The sequence below is a fragment of the Lampris incognitus genome, chromosome 6, assembly GCF_029633865.1.
Source record: "Lampris incognitus isolate fLamInc1 chromosome 6, fLamInc1.hap2, whole genome shotgun sequence".
Classification (NCBI taxonomy): domain Eukaryota; kingdom Metazoa; phylum Chordata; class Actinopteri; order Lampriformes; family Lampridae; genus Lampris; species Lampris incognitus.
The window spans coordinates 23,267,001-23,283,362 of NC_079216.1; the positions used below are offsets into that span (position 1 = coordinate 23,267,001).

The 16,362-nt window shown below is 43.3% G+C and overlaps 1 protein-coding gene across 1 annotated transcript in view; it reads right to left on the bottom strand.

Annotated features, from left to right (window-relative positions):
* Nucleotides 1-16,362, bottom strand: part of kiaa1549la (KIAA1549-like a) — a 183,128-nt gene that overhangs the window by 48,829 nt on the left and 117,937 nt on the right. The window contains exons 13-14 of the mRNA XM_056282372.1: nucleotides 15,918-16,105; nucleotides 8,347-8,492 (exon numbers count right to left, since the gene is read on the bottom strand). Of these exons, the coding sequence (XP_056138347.1) occupies nucleotides 8,347-8,492; nucleotides 15,918-16,105 (334 nt within the window). The remainder of the gene's footprint in view (nucleotides 1-8,346; nucleotides 8,493-15,917; nucleotides 16,106-16,362) is intronic.

Sequence of the window (16,362 nt, forward strand, 5' to 3'; positions counted from 1 at the left end):
CCAGCATCACACATAGTGTTTCTGTAGCCATCTCATCTCATCTCATCTCATCTCATCTCATCTCATCTCATCTAATCTCATCTTCAGCCGCTTTTCTGGGGTTGGGTCGCGGTGGCAGCAAGCTAAGTAGGGCACTCCAGACGTCCCTCTCCCCAGCAATGCCCTCCAGCTCCTCCTGGGGGATCCCAAGGCGTTCCCGGGTCAGATTGGACATGTAGTCCCTCCAGCGAGTTCTGGGTCTACCCTGGAGTCTCCTCCCAGTTGGCCGTGCCCAGTAAACCTCCAAAGGAAGGCACCCAGGAGGCGTCCTAATCAGATGCCCAAACCATCTCAACTGGCTCCTTTCGATGCAAAGGAGCAGCGGCACTACTCCAAGCTCCCTCCGGATGTCCAAGCTCCTCACCCTATCTCTAAGGCTGAGCCCAGACACTCTACGGAGGAAATTCATTTCAGCCGCTTGTATCTGCGATCTCACCATTTCGGTCACTACCCAAAGTTTCTGTAGCCGTGATTTACAATTTCTGGAACCTCCTTCCCGACAACCTATGAACTCGCGCAAGATCATAAAAGGCAGCCAGTCTCCCGGCCAAGACATGGCAAGAATGCATGGCACCAAGATTGCCTAATCTGATATGGTGACCATTGTGAAAGGACAAAAAATAACATGTAATCTGATCTCAGTTTAACACCTGACACAGACCTTGTTATTCTGGGCAATGTCCAGGCTGGCATGATTCTCTTAGTTCTGGTTTCTCCCATATAAGAGAAGGGTGGGTATAGTGTTAAGAGCTCTCCTCTCCTAAATATGTAAATCACAATAATCTAATAATCATTCCTACCACTGGTGATGGTTAAATGTGCAACAAAGCACCTAATAATCTACAGAACCAAACATCTAATGTTATCAAAAGTGTGAACACACATTGCCCAAAGCAAAGATCTCCAAAATGTCAACTAATAATACAAGGTGTCTAATTCCAATTCAAATTTCATCTATTGGTAGCTCCAAAGTTCCGCCTACTACTGATCACTTCAACAAGAGGCTTACATTTGTTTTCATAATTATCAGATCATTGTCAGCCAAAGCCTTACTAATAAATGATCTGATTCTTGAACATAGTTTTGATATGATTGGGTTATGTATAAACATGGCTGAAAACAAATGTTTTCCTCTCCTTAAATTAGATGGGGTGTCGCCTTAAATATTTAAGCCTATTTTCAATTTAACTTCTAAAGTTGAATCTAAATTCCAATCTTTTGAGGCTCTATTTCTAAGTACATTTCCCTCAGCCACAAACAGACTCTGCTCAGTCCATATTGTGATAGTCTATCAACCTCCTGTCCCTTACTATTTCTTGAAGTATTTGAAGAATTTATCTCAGGTCTTGTTACTCATTCTGATGAGATTCTTATTCTTGGTGATGTCAATATTTGTCTGAATAAAGCTGGTGATCCTCTCAGTAAATCCTTTCTGGCACTTGTTAATACATTTCAGTTTGCTCAGTTTGTTAAAGAGTCGACTCGCTGAAGTGTTAAATCCCTTGATTTGGTTTTATCTAAAGGGATAGCTGTTTCTGTCCTAACTGTTTAGCCAACCACATCTACTGTGTCAGATAATTTTCCCGTTAAATTCTGAATCAGAATCAGAATCAAGTATATTGATTCTAATTTTCTCATGAAATCTGAAGCATTATTGGCCAGTTCTGTTTATGTCAGCACAGATGTAATTGCCACTCACCAAACTGGTTTGTCCACTGTAGCTGCATTTGGCCAGCAGCTGTCAGAAGTCTTGGCTCCTTTCACTGTGGAGACTGACTGTTGAACATTTCACTAGTGACTCCAATGTGGCCCTCTCTAGTCTCCTCGATTCAATTACACCTCTCACTACCAGAGCTAGGCCACTAACGAGGCCTACAACCTGGTTTAACGAAGAGACATGTGCTCTTAAGCAGCCCTGCAGGAGAGTGGAATGTAAATAGTGAAAATCGAAACTGGAGGTTTTTTACCTATCTTACCTTGACTGTTTATTGAAAAAGAAGTGTGCTTTAGCTGCTGCGAAAGCAGTGCATCTCTCTCGCTTTATCAATATTAATAAACATAATCCCAGATTTCTCTTTGACACTGTAGCTAATTTTACTAAAAGGCAACTGTCTATTAGCTGCTCACCATTCACGGCCCAAGAGTTTTTAAGCTTTTTCTGCAATAAGGTTGATAAGATCATGAACAAAATTAGTTCTTCAACGCCAGCTACTCCTGCAGAACCTGTCTAACCAAATTCATATCTATACAATGAGTTACTTATAGTCCCTGTTATTACAGCTTTTGAGACTATTTGATACTTTGACTAAGCTTGTGTCAGCTTCTAAGAAAGAAGAAAGCCACTTTATTTTGTCATTGTACAAGTTACAATGAAATTTGTTTTCTGCTTTTTAACCCATCCTACTGTATAGGAGCAGTGGGCAGCTGCGGTACAGTGCCCGGGGACCACTCCAGTTCTTTTTCCTATTGCCTTTGTCAGGGAACAGGCAGGAGTATTAACCCTAACATGCATGTCTTTTTGATGGTGGGAGAAAACCAGAGCACCTGGTGGTAACCCATACAGACACGGGGGAAACGTGCAAACTCTACACAGGATCAAGGACCTTCTTGCTTTGAGGCAACAGTGCTAACCACTGGGCCACCGTACTGCTAAACCAACTAATTGCCTACTTGACCCTTTACCAGCAAAACTTTTTAAAGACCTTTGGCCTTTTCTGGGACTACAATGCTAGACATTGTTGATCTATCACTTACTACTGGCATTGTTCCCTGCAGTTTTAAAACAGCTGTGGTCAAACCTCTGCTTAAGAAACCACACCTCAACCCAGAGCCTCTTAGTAACTATCAACCAGTCTCTAATCTTCCATTCTTAAGTACTAGAGAGAGTTGTGTATCAACAAGATTCGACCCATATAGAAGAAAATGATCTATATGAACCTTTTTAATCGGCTTTCAGGGCCTGTCACTCCACTGAAAGTGCTCTAACCAGAGTAGTGACCGATCTTCTACTAGCTATGGACTCTGAGTCCACCTCTGTGCTTCTACTACTGGACCTCAGTGCAGCCTTTGATACCATTGATCACTGTATACTATTAGACAGAATAAATTGTAATTTTGGTGTCTCTGGCTTAGCTCTCTTTTGGCTTAAGTCCTACTTATCTGGAATAACACATTGTGTCTGCTATAATAATATTACATCGAAATTATCTGATGTTAAATACGGCGTACCTCAGGGCTTGGTTCTTGGCCCTCTAGTTTTCTGTCTCTATATTTCACCTCTTGGCCAAATTATATGCAGTCATGGAACAAGTTTCCATTGCTATGCATATGATACTCAGTTGTATGTGCCTATATGGGTTGATGAACGTACTCAAATTACTCATTTAGAGGCCTGCTTGGCTGCTGTGAAAATTGGATGTCACTAAATTTCCTGCTTTCAAATTCGGATTAAACTGAGATGCTGGTCGTTGGCCCTGCTAAACACAGGCACCAATTTAATCAAGTAATAATAACAATCAACAACTCTTTGATTTCACAAAGTATCGCAGCAAAAAAAATTGTGTTACATTTGATCCCAGCCCTTCCTTTGATGAGCACATTTAAGAAATCACCAAGACTGCCTTTTGTCACGTACGTAACATAGCTAAAATTAGGCACCTCCTGTCCATGGCTGATGCAGAGACTCTAATACATGCATTTGTTTCATCCAGACTTGATTACTGTAATGTTCTGTTTTCAGGTCTGCCACATGCTAGTACTAAAAGTCTTCAGATGGTTCAAAATGCTGCAGTTAGAATCCTAACTAAGACTAGAAAATTTGACCATATTACACCAATTCTCGTCTCCCTTCATTGGCTTCTTATCCATGTTAGATCAGACTACAATGTGCTTCTGCAATACTTATGAAATGCTAAATGGGCTTGCCCCATCATAACTATCAGATTTCCTTAAACCGTATTCCATCTAGAGCTCACTGCTCTCAAAATACAGGGTTCCTGTGTGTACCCAAAGTTAAAAAAGAAGTCAGCTGGTGGCAGGGCCTTTTGCTGTCGGCCCCCCTTCCTGTGGCATAACCTGCCTGCTGCTGAGTCCTTTAAAGCCAAACTCAAAACTCATCTTTATGCCTTAACCTACAATTAGTTGCCTTTAAATTGAGGACTTCACGAACTTTACTGCATGGTGGGTCGGTTTCTGTCTCAATGAATTTACCAGGCACTGTTCTTCCGACGAGATTATAGAGTATAGGCTACTCACTATTGCAAACTCTCTTTTTTTTCTCCCTCTTTGAATGTCTTCTCCTTTCTCTTCTCCTGTGTATGAGAACGGTGGGATGTGAGTCTCCCCTGTGTCTATGTGTAGTCTGTCCTCCTTCCAGGTCTCCATGGTGATGGTGGCCACCATCTGGACACTGGTTGGCATCCTCCTCATCACATTTTTTTATATATCTTTTTAAATCTATATCCTGTTTCAATGTTATATCCTTCTTTCTCCGATGTGTGACTATTTTTTTTTTCTTGTCTCTTCCCCTGCGTATGTGATGTAAGTCTCCCTTGTGTGCGTGTGTAGTCTGTCCTCCTGCCAGGTCTACATGGTGATGGTGGTTGAGTGGCTCACGCCCTAGGCTGTTCCAGTGGCCTCTGGACACTGCTTACCATCCTCCTCATCATAGTCTTCATATATCTTATAATTTCATTATAATTATGTTAACCTCTTCCAATGTTGTATTCTGTAAATTGTGTAAACACAACAGCCATTGCGCGTCAGTCCATCTTGGGAGAGAGATCTCTTCTCTGTTGCGCTCCCTGAGGTTTCTTCCTATCTTTTCTCCCTTTTCAAGGTTTTCTTTTTTTTTTAGGGAGTTGTTCCAAGGACAAGATGTTGCATTGTTGTAAAGCCCACTGAGGCAAATTTATAATCCATGATAATGTGCTGTAAAAATAAAATTGACTTGACTTGAAAATAGCCTTTATTTTCTACTCAGTCTTCAATTTTCTTCAAAACAGTACTTCTGTTCATCTAATTGTACGGGAATAGTGGAGGCAAATGAAACAATTGCTCACCCTCTCTTCTCCTCCTCTCGTCCAGGTACCCATCCATTCCCTTGTATAAACACAAATGGCTATGAACATTGGTGTGCTGCTGTAGAAGAGATTGAGAATCACAATGTTCTAGGATGTCATTGAACAGAAGCAACATCACAGCAGTTTTGTAAGATCACAGCAGTGTTTATGCAATCATTTATGGGTTTGCAGAGCTGGAAAAATTCTGACTGATATATGTGTTGCTGAAATCATATCGACGATGCAGCGCATTTCTTAACACCAATGATAGGATATACTGTGGGGGCCATTGGCCCAAATCCTCAAAGAGAAGTGCAAATTACCGCAAGTTTGCCAACAATTATCACAAATTGGGGTGGCCAATTACGCATAGACTACTAAAACTGGATGGGATAATTAGCACAAGTGCAGTCTTGATAATCTAAATGTGACCGGCACTATATAAACAAGTTTTGTGCATCTGTCCCTTCAGTTGCTCCAATTCTTGCTGTGTCTTGGCTGGGGGACTGGCAACACTACAAGTATGACCCCAACCAATTATGCTGCCTTACAACTGACAGCAGCAACAGCAGCATCACTTTCTCTTTGCCATGTTTACATATGAGCACCAGAGAGCACTCTGCCATCCTACTGGTTGACATCAAGGAATACGTCATAGGAGTTGTCAGACTAGGCGGGCAAATACACAATATTCTGGCGTGCTAGACTTTTCTGCGCAGTGTTGTGGGGCGTCCAATACACCACAACACTGCTCTTCGATTATGTCACACTACATGGGTCAAAGACGCCCGTTCATTGTTTCCGATGTTCATAAGCAGGCCTGACGCTGGAAATTTGTGACGACAAAATCGTGTCACAATCGGTTGGAAGTTGTGTAGACTGATCCCAGCATAACACTTTAGCTGCAAAAAGGAAAGCCAAGTCTACCACGAAGGCTCCAGAAATGGCCTCCAGATGGCTTCTGATTAGAAGGAGTGATATGTGGGCCAATACTGCTGGGACACAAGCCAGGGCCTGATCAACACTGGCTGGGTCGCCACTCTGTCTTCTGCTACTTGTGGTACAAACTCAGTCTGCTGTCTGAGGTACTCACTCAGCAGGTCATCCAGGGGGGCCCTCTTTTTGATGTACTCATGGATGTTCTTTGTTTCATCCTGGATAGTGGCCCTGACACTCACTAACCCTCGGCCCCCATTGTTTCCCTTATCGTACAGTCTCAGACTCCTGGACTTCAGGTGGAAACCTCCGTGCATTGTGAGGAGTTTCCATGTCCTGATATCTGTGGCCTTTATCACCTCCATTTGCCAGCTTATTATTCCAGCTGGGTATCTGATGACTGGTAGAGCATATGTGGTGATGGCTTGGATCTTATCCTTCCCATTGAGATGGCTCCTTAGGACCTTCCTCACTCTCAGGAGGTATCTGGCTGTAGCTGACCTCCTTGCTGCCTCCTCATGGTTCCCATTTGCCTGTGGAATACTCAGGTACTACTTATAACTGTCCTGTATGTCTGTCATCCTGCTATCTGGTAATTCAACCCTTTCAGTGCTCACCAACTTTCCTCTTTTTGCCACCATTCCACCACACTTGTCCAGTCTGAATTACATCCTGATGTTATCGCTATAGATCCTGGTGATGTGGATCAGCGAGTCAATGTCTCGCTCATTCCTGGCATACAGCTTGATGTCATCCATGGATAGGAGGTGGCTTATGGTAATGCCACTTCTGAACCTGTATCCATACCCACTGTTTGTAATGATCTGACTGTGGGGGTTCAAGTCTATGCTGAATAGCAGCGGGGACAGTGCATCACCTTGGTATATGCCACATTTGATGGTTACCAGTGTGATTGTCTTTGAGTTGGCCTCTAGTGTTGTTTTCCAATGGCACATTGAGTTCTTCATGAAGACTATTAGTGTCCTGTTGGCTTTATACAGTGCCAAGCACTAGTCAATCTAGGCTGTGCTCAGGTTGCATGTCTGTAGATGATCTGGACACCACGGGGTAATCTGTGACCAATTAGGTGGAGAATGGCTGCAATGAAGGCTGTGAACAGGGTGGGGGTAATGATGCACCGATTCTGATTTGTAAAGATCAGTATATCTTGGGTTTTATGCCCTGACAACGTGTCATTTACATTTTCAAATTCCTCTTTAAAAAGATAGGTATCAAGTGTGATACAACCACAATTTTTTTTGGAACGTACCACACTGAGGCCATATGGTCAATTTTAAATAATTCATTTAAATTGTAATAACATTCCTGTTCTTTGATAGGGTAAAGATGCCCGTTCATCATTCTCAATGTTCATAATCGGGCTTGATACAAGAAATTTGTCAGCAATGACAAAATCATGTCAAAATTGGGCTGGATTCGTGTAGTCTGATCCTCACATAATATAAAGAGGGGGCTGTCGGACTGATTCCCATTCATACACTGGAAAAAATGAACTCAATTCCAAGGACCTAGTCTATCATCGTTGCCTTGGTGTGTATCCCTGTCAACACAATGTGGTGTGTTTGATATGCACTTAAAAGAGGGAAGGACCCAAAATAAGAGAGGGAAGGACCAAAAAATAACCTATTTTTGATCAAAGTAATTCTGAGATTTTAATTAGAGGGCAAACTTTATTGAAGGATGGGTTGTCAACATTTTAAAACGAGATCTGGTTTCAAAGAGAGTGAATCTATCCTTTAAATCTTAGTGCTCACTTGTCCAATATTTTAGTCTGAAGCATGAATATTTTGATTTTTTAAACTTGATATTGAGCCCTCCTCTGATAGATCAGGTAACATTTAGCAATACATGCCTACTAGCTCATGGTTTCGTGTGAGAGGCTGTTGGTGAAGGACACCGCCGGGAACTGACTTTGACCTTGGCTGGATAGTTTTGCCATTGATTTTTTTTTAGTGTAACATTGCCTGTGTTTTGCAACAACTCCATGTTATCCACATTGTTGAAACTTTTTTTTGCAAACTTAAGATGGATGGCGCCCCATCTTATTATTTAGTAATTGGCAGACACGGTTTGTTTTAATCCAAAGGGGACTCATACCGCAACCCGCCCCTCTTCAACACTGTAGCCCATATAGACTTTTATCTTTTCTCCCCCTTCATCCCTCTCTCTCACACCTTCTTCCCACCACAGCTCTGATTCTAATTTGTCAGTCTGCCATCTCATCTTCTTTCCCTTCTCTCCTGCTATCTCACGCTAGTTATCAACATATCCCTCCTCCCTTCTCTCTCACCGTTGTTGTTCCTCTTATGTAGCTCCTCCTTGCCGTTCTTGCTGCTGGTGCTCGCTGTGGTCCTCCGCGCTGAGGAGGACTTGCTGGTGTTCAGTTTCCCCGAGCCATTGCTCGACATCGAACCGTCCTCTTCGCTTGGCAACCGCCTGCCATAACCATAGCAACACAGAGGAGAGGACAGGAGGGGAGAGAGGATGTGAGGAGGAGGGGAAAGGAAAGGCTTGTGAGACTCATTGTGTAGACACAGCATCATCTCTTGGATTAGGGCATCATCCTCAACATCCACGTACACAAGCATGCGTGAACAAAGGTGCATTGCTAACACAAGGGTGAATGTACTGAGGAGAACCTGCACAAATATATAGAGATCATTTCATATGCCTCACTCTATCAATCTTGCATAACACACACACACACACACACACACACACACACACACACACACACACACACACACACACACACACACACACACACAATGCTGCGGGACATGTAACCTACAGCAACAACACAGTGTGACAGCTCGGTCTACAGGTGGTGTGAGAACTGCAGATCGGTGTGGCTGGACATCACAGACTAAGGTAACGCTCCCTGTATGTGAAGACACTTATTCACATGCAAAAATCAAACACGCAGAGCCAGACAACCTGTCTTCGGTGTGGACTCCCTTTCACCAGACTCATAATGTGTTGAGTGTGAGACGGAGAGAGAAAGAGGGAGAAGGAGAAATGATTCAGACAAAGAGATGAAGAAGAGAGTAGGGTCGGGATGAACATGCACGCTGGAGAGATTTTTCCGCCATTGCTGGTGCTCGCCCTCCCTAATATGCTCACATAACTTAACAGAGACTCTGTAGCTACCTTCATCACTTGTCATTCTTATTTCAGCCATGACAGTCTATACTGTATGTCTCTATCAGTCCCTCTATTTCTTACCTGTGGACTGAACCAGTTTTCTTGCCAACATTACTTTCTCATCCCTCTTTCCACTCCATCCCTCTCACATTATGTTAAGATACAGATGTATATCTCATCTATATTATGTAGATTTAGGCTTGATGTAAACACCTTAATAAATGCTTGCACTACAAAACACTTTGCCCTCCACAGGGTAGAAAAGGATGTTACCTCTCTAGCTTACAAGGACATGTAAACAGAGTGCCTTTCCAGTCTTGTTTTAGACTAGCAAAGGTTATCCTTGTTTAATAACATGGAAGTTTATCCCCTTGATTCTCACAGGCAATCTTATTTTTATATACTTTTTTTTTAGAGTCATTGGGCGGCAGGCAGGGAGACACCCTGGACAGGCTGCCAGTCCATCACAGGGCCAACACACACACACACACACACACACACACACACACACACACACACACACACACACACACACACACACACACACACACACACACACACACACACTTTCACACCTAGGGACCATTTAGTACAGCTGAGTCATCTGACCTACATGTCTTTGGACTGTGGGAGGAAACCAGAGCATCTGGAGGAAACCCACACAGACATGGGAAGAACATGCAAACTCTACACAAAGGACAACCTGGGATGACCCCCAAGGTTGGACTACCCCGGGGCTTGAACTCAGGACCTTCTTGCTGTGAGGTGACCGTGCTAACCACTGCACAACCGTGCTGCCCCCAAGTGTTAGCTTTTACAAGCAAATTCTATCCATAGGACAGAACTGTTAAGTGCTAATGACTTATGAGATATTTTGAACACTGCAGCGAGATAAGTAGGCTACTTTAACTAAGCTGGTGATAACCTAACAGCATCCCATTGCTGTTGTTTTTTGCTTTTCTTGCCCTTTTGTATCTGTTTAAGTCAGAGAGTACTGCTGGTGTTGTGTGTGGCTGCTGCTTCTCCCTCTCATCCCATCCACCCCTGTATGTCTGCGTTGTTTATCCGTTGTCTTGCTTCACTGCCATTTATTGTAAAGTGACTTTGAGTGTTAGAAAAGTGCTATATAAGTTTGATTTATTATTATTGTTATTTGTACAGTTTATGAGGGGCTAGTGTCACCAAAACCGTTTTTCTAGACATACCATGTATAACAGACAGGCAGCCATCAGCGGGTGGAGGCACAAGGGAAAAAACACATCCATGCCGGATTCAAGCTCCCAAGACTTTGGTTTGGTGTTTAGAGCAGTGGGCATGTCACTGAGGGCCATGACTCTGCAGACTTTGAATACCAAGAATTTGCAGATATTCATACCATTCGAGAACTCTCTAAATCCGATTTTGCCAAATGGCACAATTTCAGCTGGAGAGAGGGGACTTATCAGTGAATACAGCTGGTGTGGAGTTTGGTTTGAATGCAAGTCTGCAGTCATGCCTTCTAATCGTGGCACTACAACATTTTCTCACTGTCTGTTAGATACTGGACACCAGAGTTGTGTTCGAAAAGCAAAATCATTGACTTTCATAAGGATAGCGATGAATAATCTGCTAACATACACCACCAGATTACGAACAAGTTAAAAGAAAATGACCTGCAACTGGACATGAAAAATATACTTAAGTCCTTCACATGCTAAAGGCCTAACCTGTAACCTGTCTATTGTGTGCAACTGAATCAACCAGAGGGCAAAGCATAGAGGTGCTTTACAAGCTAAGGGGCAGAATAGAAATGTTTATTTTTTAATTTAGATAGACATTATATCAAAATTTTGGATTACCTCTCAGCATTGGTAACATGTCCCACATTGTCCCACACAAACATACTCTTTGTCCCACATTTGATTTGTTGGGATCTGGTCACTCTAACATTAGCTCTTCTGTGTTGTGCCATTCTCTTGGCCAGCGTGTTTGGTTTCCCCGATGTACAAGTCATGGCAATCCTCCTGGCACTTATGTGGCAGCACGTTGGCCCAGTGGTCAGCACTGTTTCCTCACAGCAAGAAGGTCCTGGGTTTGAACCCTAGGCCGTCCCAGGTCCTTTATGTGTGGAGTTTACATGTTCTCCCCGTGTCTGCGTGGGTTTCCTCCGGGTGCTCTGGTTTCCTCCCACCATCAAAAAGACATGCATGTTAGGGTTAATACACCTGTCTGTGCCCACGAGCAAGGCAATGGTAAGAAGAACTGGAGTTGGTACCCGGGCGCTGCAGCTGCCCACTGCTCCTATACAATAGGATGGATTAAATGCAGAGAACACATTTCATTGTAAGAATATAATTCGTAGTAAGGTACAATAACCTAATGAAGTGGCTTTCTTCTTCTTGTCTTGACAGAGTACACTATATATTGCTCTGTTTGTGCCGGGGGACCTGATCCTTGGGGTGGACTAATTTCTGGCACAGCATGTTTTGGGGTTTGAAAGCAACTGAGATGTGGTGCTTGGAAAATAGGCATCTCAACTATTCAGGCACTCCCGCCACATACGGAATCACCATTGGTTTACTCTTAGGCAGCTATTGTCCTCCTCCTCTCTTTGACTGGCTGGTGCACTGTTTGGGCATCTTCCTGGCTTTGACAAACGCCCAGTTAGGATAACCACACTTAACCGGGACCTGTTTACTGTGGGATTTATCCCCTTCCCCAGCTGCTGTGTCGGTGGGGACGTTGTCAGCTTGGTGGTACAGCGTCCTGATGACTCCTAGTTTGTGCTCCAGTGGATGATGAGAGTCAAACATTAAGTACTGATCAGTATGTGTTGGTTTATGGGGTAGGGGAGAAATCCAACATTAAACAGAAATGATCATTTCCTGCTTTTTATCTGTAAGAATTTACTAGGGAAATTACCCCCATATCTTTCATCACTCCTTATGTTTGTGATTGCCATACAAGATCCCAAAAATTGGCTAACCCTAGAAGTTCCTCCTTTTAAATTTGAGCTTGGTAGAAAGTCATTCAGATGCTATGCACCTACTAATTGGGGAGAAATACAGCAGGAGCTCAAACTGGAAGGTCTGATTAGACCGGCTGAGATCAGAACCTTATTAGAGCCCTATTCACTGTGCCTGTCATTAGTGATACTACATGGAATATTGGCTATTTTTATTGTTTACATTTTAGCTTTTAATCTTGCATTTTTATTTTTTTAATATTCTTTTTATTTCATTTTCAGTTGTAATTTTTCCATATATAATATAAACAATGTTTTTTATTGCAGTGTTTTGTGCGCAGGGCGAAAATGTGAAAGGGAACTCGGTTCTCATTGTTTCACCCTGTTTGAAATAGGGAAGCTCTTTTAACATATGTAGATTTTCATCCAATTTCTTTCATGTTTCAAAAGAAGTAGTGCTAAAGGTATTTTTTTGGATGCAGGTTATCTTTCCATGAATTGCCTCTCAACTTTGGCAAATAAGTCTGTCATTAGCAAGTAGGGGTGGGGAAAAAAATCAATTCTTATATGAATCGAGATTCTCTCATAAAAGATTATGTCTCAATGCAGAAAACCCAATAATCAGAAATTTAAAGTTCAACTCCTGACTGGGCTAGACGCGCCTTGCAGCTGCCGCTGAACGAACTGGATGGTGAAACGTAACGGACTTAAAACATGTGCGTCGTGTTTACGTTCTAAGCTAGGCTACTTCTTCAGTTTCCGTGAGGATGGCGGAGTGTGAACAATCAAAGTCAGATACAATGCGACCGGCATCCTCTGGCTTAAAAGCCAGCGTACGGAATCATTTTGGCTTCTATGAAGTTGAAGGGAAAAGGGACCTGGACAAGAGCCACACTACGCAAGTTGTGTCTAAATAAAATAAAATATTTTGTGTACACAGCCAACATGAGAAACGATATTTCACGTTTCCACCCGGAGTTGGAGAAAAAACAGCCGGTTGTAGTTGCTGCCAACCAGAGAACAATTCCATCCATCCATTATCCAAACCACTCTCAGGGTCGCGGGGATGCTGGAGCCTATTGCAGCAGGCGGGGAGACACCCTGGACGGGCTGCCAGGCCATCACATAGGGCCAACCCGGAGCCCCTGGAGAAAATCCACGCAGACACAGGGAGAACATGCAAACTCTACACAGAAAATGACCCGGGATGACCCCCAAGGTTGGACTACCCCGGGGCTCGAACCCAAGACCTTCTTGCAGTGAGGCGACCCTGCTAACCACTGCACCACCGTGCCACCCTCCAGAGAACTATTGAACAAATGATATCACAGCTTCCACCGAACTCGGAGAGGGCGAAGCAAATGACAAAGTTGATCACAACTTTTATTGCCAACGATTTGCGCCCCTACTCAGTCATTGAGAACCAGGGCTTTCGTGCTATGCTGCACACTTTGGAGTCGAGATACAACATCCCATCTCGACGTTTTTTTCACCGACACAGCGATACTCACACTCTACAACGAAACCAAAACCAAAGCCATGGAGTCATTGAGGAAAGCAGGTAGGATAGAAATAACATGCGATGCATGGACATCCATTGCTACAGAATCTCATGTCACTGTAACTGCGCACTTTATTACTGATGACTGGCAGCTCGTGTCTCACGTGCAGGGGATTCTAGTTACTGCACAGCGGTGCATGTAGACCAACTCCTGTTCTTACACATTCCAGCATTCACCAGCTAAGCACATTTGCTATGTTGCACTTCCATGCATTTCCATGATTTCACTGTGGCCTATTATTTGTATTTTCCCCATTATTTATTGTTTTACCACATAGTCCACACAAAACATTAGTTTTGTATGAGAGCTGGTACAGAATTCTATGTTGTTTTTGTATGAAAGCTGTTTTTGATTTTAATATACAGCAAAATGTTTTTGTTTTGTTGTTGTTATTTTTTTGTCAGAGGGATTCTTTGTTCATTGCCCATAACAGCAGGATTTCGGTTGAAGCCTTTATTATTTATTTGTGAATGAGGGCAGTTTTTTATGTTATCAAGTGATGCTCAAGTTTTGCTGAAGCCTGTGTTAATTTACAACAAGGATGCTGCTACAGGCACACTTTTGTTTCTTTTCTTGTTGGTTCTTTGCAATGCTGGGAAATGTTACCTTTCAGTTGACACACCTCTTCTATTTGTTACTGTATTAATAAAAGATAATGGAAGTAAATTCATGTGTTTATTTTAGTTATGCATCATTACAAATATCTATAATAAAAATAAGATACAAATATGTTGAAGATGCAAGGAGCGGAGGTGACAAAGGCGAATGAGTTTAAATACTTGGGGTCAACTGTACAAAGTAACAGGGAGTGCAGAAGAGAGGTGAGGAAGAGAGTGCAGGCAGAGTGGAGTGGATGAAGAGTGCCAGGAGTGATTTACGACAGAAGGGTACCAGCAAGAGTTAAAGGGAAGGTTTACAAGATGGTTGTGAGACCAGCTATGTTATATGGTTTGAAGACAGTGGCACTGATGAAAAGACAGGAGCTGGAGGTGGCAGTGTTGAAGATGCTAAGATTTTCACTGGGAGTGACGAAGAAGGACAGGATTAGGAATGAGTATATTAGAAGGACAGCTCAGGTTGGACGGTTTGGAGACAAAGCAAGAGAGGCAAGATTGAGATGGCTTGGACATGTGTGGGGAGAGATGCTGGGTATATTGGGAGAAGGATGCTGAATATGGAGCTGCCAGGGTAGAGGAAAAGAGGAAGGCCAAAGAGGAGGTTTATGGATGCGGTGAGGGAGGACATGCAGGTGGCTGGTGTGACAGAGGAAGACGCAGAGGACAGGAAGAGATTGAAATGGATGATCCGCTGTGGCGACCCCTAACGGGAGCAGCCGAAAGTAGTAGTAGTAGTAGTAGTATCATTACAAATATGCTATGTTTTAAAAGTAGCAAGTAGGCACACAGTAAATTATGTATAGAAATCAAAAATGTTGATGCATCAATAATCGTTTTATGATGGCATCGTAGCCCTTTCAATCAGAATCGGAATCGGCTCGTGAGGTGCCTAGAGATCCCCACCTCTATTAGCAAGTAAGAGTAACAATATGCCCCTGCAATGTTAAAGCTACATTCCTGAGAGACTAGTGATTTACTGGTCTTATCCATGTAAATACATGTATTATCTCTCTTTGGTGTTGTACACATTATTCGGCACTAGCTAGTTAACACTAGCTTTAGTCAGATTCATTCTCATCTGCCCAGAGACCACTCTGCAAACTGTCGGCAGTTCCCCGGCTTAGCACTATAATTCACAAATAAACACTGATTTATTCTTCATCCTGCTAAAAGGCTTTGGGTTTTGCCACAGACTTGTTCCGTAACTACGACAGATGCCAGTGTTTATGTGCCCTCCAAAACAAGGTCTCCATCCAGGCGCAGCCGAGACCAGCGTATCTGATAACATAAGAGCCTGAGGGAAATGTGAGAGTCCACCGGATTATTCCAGTAAACTCCATCTAGATCTGTGCAGGAGTCAAGGTTATTCACTGATCAATGCAAACTGAAAGGATATAAAAACACTATGCTACACAACATATGTCATGTATTAGAAGCTTTATGTAACAACTTTTAACCAGCAATGTCATAAAGATGTCAGTACAGTCTTCCGTTAGAACTGAATCTACGACGAGCCCTGGTGGGAAGTTTTCCTAAGATGTGTTTATTGTAGTTGAGCTAAAAGGTAATCATAAGATCAGTGAGAAATACTCACCCGCCTTTGAGTATATCAGTTGATGGAGGCCTCTTGCTGGCTGTTCCGTCCTGGTGGGTTTTCCTGTCCAGCGACAGAGGAGCGTCTCGCACCGGCAGGCCCAGCACCAGCGTCTCCTTGGTGACCGAGATGGCCTCGTCCCCTGTCCGGCCCATGTGCTGCTTGGCGTAGTCAAAGCCCTGGACAGGCTGGCAAGGTGAAGGTGAACATACACCAGGGGTCAGAGGTCATATCGTATTCATTTGTTTTGTTTTGGGTTTTTTTTGGATTTTCCCCCTTTTTTTACCCGGCCAATTACTCCACTCTTCCGAGCCGTCCCAGTTGCTGCTCCACCCCCTCTGGCGATCCAGGGAGGGCTGCGGACTACCACATGCCTCCTCCGATACATGTGGAGTCGCCAGCCGCTTCTTTTCACTTGACAGTGAGTTTCAACGGGGGGATGTAG